Source organism: Asparagus officinalis, chromosome 1, assembly GCF_001876935.1.
Source record: "Asparagus officinalis chromosome 1, Aspof.V1, whole genome shotgun sequence".
Taxonomy (NCBI): domain Eukaryota; kingdom Viridiplantae; phylum Streptophyta; class Magnoliopsida; order Asparagales; family Asparagaceae; genus Asparagus; species Asparagus officinalis.
The window spans coordinates 1858525-1863088 of record NC_033794.1 but is presented as its reverse complement, the minus strand read 5'-3'; the positions used below and the strand labels follow the sequence as shown (position 1 = coordinate 1863088).

Sequence of the window (4564 nt, the reverse complement as noted above, 5' to 3'; positions counted from 1 at the left end):
GTGGCTCCTCCGCTGCTGGCGACCGTGTCTTTCTGTCCTCCCTCCAACAACTCTGCTCCGGTAGTGACTCAAACTCAACTTTGGCCCACCTCGACCTCTCGACTCCGACCACCTTTGACAACCAGTACTACATCAACCTCATCTCTGGCGAGGGCCTCCTTCCGTCCGACCAAGTCCTCACCGCCGGTGGTGATGATGCGGTCGCCGGCCTTGTCGGGAGCTATGCATCAGACATGTATACGTTCTTTGAGGATTTCAAGGAGTCGATGGTTCGGATGGGGAGGCTCCTGTCACCGGCAGCAGCTGACGGGGAGGTCCGGCGATGCTGCAGGGTGGTTAACTGATTGAAGGGGTTGTTAGTGTCTGTAGTTGTGTTTGTTTATGTGCGTGGACTGTTGTTGTGTTTGATGCTTAGGTGTGTGTCTTTGCGAGTCTGGTTATGATGCCAGAAGGGAATAAAATTTGTTTCTTGGTCTGCATTTCTGAGTAAGTATCTATGTGGTGCGATATGCATTAGTCTTTGTTATGTTTTGCACATAGATAAGTATGTACTGCTAGAAATCAGCATCACCTCCACCTACCAAGCCATCATCATAACAGTTCTCACCTACCCTATAGTGTTCACCAACAAACGTAGGAAATTCTATATAAGGGGCCAAAGATGAGTGTGTGTATCATCCCAAGCCACTGAGAAAGAATAAAAGGAAGAGTGAAGAGCTTGTGGATTTAGAGAGGGAAAAATAAGTAGTAGTGTGGTGAGATCCCAGTAGCAGAGAGAGAGAGAGTGTGTTTGTATTAGAGAGTATTGAGTTTGTACCACTAAAGAAATAATAACAATATATGTTTTAGTGTCCACCACTCCTCTCATCTCAACAAGTGGTATCAGAGCTTGATTTAGGGTGCGTGTATCTGCTTATCGTATGTTTTGTGACTGTCACCAAATGTGGATTCTCCACATCAGAAAATAAGTTAGATTATCATTTACCCTTTGAAGGTACTGAGCACTATTCATGAGTACAGAACTATTCATAAGTATGGTTACTATTCACGAATACGATTACTGTTCATAAGTACAGTTATTGTTCACGTGAAATAGTAGAAGTTACAGCACGTGTGAAATAGTAGAAGTTGCAGCTCGTGATAGAAGCAAGGCGGTCAGGGAACTACTCTCTCCTACGGTGATCCTATCGGCATTCTTGAAGGTCGAAGTTCGTGTTCAGTCTGGGACTGTGAAGTTGGTTGGTTAGGGACTAGACTTGCGTGAAGATACTGAAGCAGTACCATGTCACGATGGCAGATCTAGCAAATACGACTACTAAACTCAAGAAACTCAACGGTAATAACTATAACTACTCGGAGACGTGTATGAAGTCCTATTTACAAGGACAAGACCTCTAGGAGGTTATCGGGGGTGTTGAAACTACACCACCTCGGGAAGCTGGCGAAGCACTAAGAAAGTGGAATATCAAAGCCGGCAAGGACATGTATGTGCTGAAGACGACAGTAGAAGAAGATCTTAAAGACTATGCAAGATGTTAGAACTCCGAAGGAGGCATGAGATACGCTCGCGATACTCTTCTCGAAAAAGAATGATGCTCGATTTCAACTTCTAGAGAATCAATTGATGACCTTGCAACAGAAGGATCTGACAACCGGTCAGTACTTCAAGCAAGTAAAATCACTTTTCTTAGATATCGCTCAATTAGATCCAGATTCTAAAGTATCCGATGCAAGGATGAGGAGAATAATCATCCACAGTTTGAGATCGGAGTACCACGAGCTCGTTGCTGCTACTCACGGATGGCCGACTCAACCAACATTATTAGAGTAGGAGAGTTTGATAGCTACACAGAAAACCTTAGCCAAACAAATGGCCGGCGTTTCAATAAAAAGCAAAGATGAGGCACTCTTCAGCAAAAAGGAGAGAGGTGAACTAAGAGGCGCGAGCAAAGAGGAGTATGACTCAAGGAGGCAGTCAAGACGGCCATACGCCGATAGAACACAACAAAGTGAGGAGCAAGGTGATCGTCAAGTATGGAGACTTGATGTTAACTGCTATAACTGCGGAAAGAAAGGTCATTTTGCTAGAGACTGTCGCTATAAGAGAAGGGCTGTAGAGGGCAATGCTGCAACATCGCGTAGATGTCAAGATGATGAAGAAGAATGGGATGCCCAAACATCTGTGGCCATCGTCGAAGAAGCATCACGGGGTGAAGAGGAGGTCGTTGATATGACACTAACTTCAATTGTGGAAGAATATGAGTCCGCACTTGGAGTGGTTTTAGATCGAGAAGAAATTAGCTACAATAAAAATTGGATCGTCGATTCTGCCTGTTCTAACTACATGACGGGAGATAAGTGGAAGCTTGTCAATATGAAGGAGTATAAATGAGGCCGAGAAGTAGTGATAGCAAATAATTCAAGATTGCTTATCACTCATATTGGGAAAACCACATTCGTGCCACGCTTCAATCCAGATCAAATCCAACTACAAGATGTGTACCATGTTCCAAGTATGCAGAAAAATCTTATATCAGTGTCTCAGTTGGCGGCTTCTGAAAATTATGTGGTATTCGGGCCACAGGATGTTAAAGTCTACAGTAACTTAAAGCTCTCTGGAGAACTTGTTATGGAGGGACGGAAGGTAGAATCGGTCTATGTGATGTCAGCGGAATCACCATATATAGACAAGGCTAGAAAAAATGAGACGACTGATTTATGGCATGCTCGGCTTGGCCATGTGAACTATCACAAGCTTAAGATCATGATGTAGAAGTCAATGTTGAAGGGTCTTCCACACTTTGATATTCGAGGAGGGACCGTATGCGAAAGTTGTCAGTACAGTAAGGCACATCAATTACCGTATCAGGAGTCACAGTTCAGAGCTAAGGAATCTTTGGAGCTTGTACACTCAGATGTATTTGGTCGAGTAAAACAAGAATCAATCGGTGGAATGCGGTACATGATCACTTTCATCAACGATTACTCGATGTATGTCTGGGTTGATTTTATGAAGGAAAAGTCTGAAATACTCTCCAAATTCAAGCAATTTTGAGAAGAAGTCGAAGGAGAACTCGGCAAGAAGATTAGTTGCCTACGCACAAACAACGGGGGAGAGTGCACATCGAAGGAGTTTTATGATTACCAAAAGCAGCACAAGATTCGACGACAGCTAACATGCCCAAATACTCCACAGCAGAATGACGTAGCTGAAAGGAAGAATCGCCACCTTGCGGAGATATGTCGAAGCATGCTTTCTGCCAAGAACATACCAGAACGTTTTTGGGCGGAGTGTATGAAGACAGCGGCGCATGTGATCAATCGGCTACCACAACCAAAACTAGAGTTCATGCCACCATTTCAAAAGTTGTGGAATACCAACCCAACTGTAAGCCATTTTAGAGTTTTCGGTTGTGTATGTTATGTCTTCGTGCCTAATCATCTTCGCAGTAAGTTTGACAAAAAGGCTCTAAGGTGTATTTTTGTGGGGTATGACAATGAAAGATGGAGATGTTGTGATCCCACAACCGGACGATGCTACACGTACATCGAGGAATGTTGTGTTTGACGAAACCTCATCTTGGTGGGCTCCACAAGAAGTTATGCTCCCAGACTCTAACGATTTAGAGGATCAGTTGCAGAAGAAGTTGGGGGAGCCATAAATAAGAACAAGAAAACATGACAAAATATAGACCAATATTTGACAAATAATAAAGTCGACAATACTTTCAAACAGCCCCAAACAAGTAAACGTTGATGACAGCTCTGAACACATAAATAAGAAGAGAGAAACAAAATGAAACAGGTGAAATATTGCTTTCAACCAGGCAATGGTCTTCTGTGTTCACCAATCGATCGGTCTTGTAGCAAGACCTTACAGTCCTCATTCTTCCAAGTTATGATACAATAACGAAAGACACTTCAGAATTGTTTTCTTTATATCATCAACAATTAATATTTGGCTATATATGTTAACGCCATTTTCATGTATTACAATAATCAAACAATTGATTCTTCCAACTTCAAAGAACCACAAACATGAACATATAACACTAGCTTCCACCACATCCAACAGCATCCCTGTACTCCAGAAAAATAATCCCGGCTCCGTAATGTGCGAGCGCACCACCAATCACAAACAAGTGAAAAATCTGGTGACTGTGTCCGGCCAAATCAAACATCCCCGGCCGCCACCTCTCCGGCACCCTACTAACATAAAACATCGTCCCGGTCAAGTATGCCACCGCCATCAACCCCTCGTACGCCAGCGTGGCGTTCCTCCGCGGCTCGCTCCAGTTCACCACCGTCGCGTGCACAGCTGGCACGACACCGAACAAGGCCATCGCGCAGAATAGTAAAGCGCGGTAGGAGCGGAACTTTCCCTTGGAGAGTTCGGGGGAGAATAGGGTGGTGACGGTGAGGAGGCCGAAGAGGGAGATGGCGGAGAGGTAGGAGATCTGGTAGATGGGGTCGCATTGGAAGATGTAGTAGATTGGGGGGAAGAAGGAGGTGACGATCATGACCGCGATGCCTGTGTAGTCAAGGCGGGCGAGGAGGATGTTGA

At 44.4% G+C, this 4564-nt stretch overlaps 2 protein-coding genes across 2 annotated transcripts in view; one reads left to right on the top strand and one right to left on the bottom strand.

Annotated features, from left to right (window-relative positions):
- The window catches only part of LOC109845765 (peroxidase 40-like), a 2515-nt gene extending 2025 nt beyond the window's left edge, over positions 1-490 (top strand). The window contains 1 exon segment of the mRNA XM_020415038.1: positions 1-490. This exon segment is cut by the window's left edge and continues 16 nt beyond it. Coding sequence (XP_020270627.1) covers positions 1-344 — 344 coding nt within the window. The 3' untranslated portion in view covers positions 345-490.
- The window catches only part of LOC109845757 (heptahelical transmembrane protein ADIPOR1-like), a 3362-nt gene continuing 2592 nt past the window's right edge, over positions 3795-4564 (bottom strand). Inside the window, 1 exon segment of the mRNA XM_020415029.1 lies at positions 3795-4564. This exon segment is cut by the window's right edge and continues 4 nt beyond it. Within this exon segment, the coding sequence (XP_020270618.1) occupies positions 4053-4564 (512 nt within the window). The 3' untranslated portion in view covers positions 3795-4052.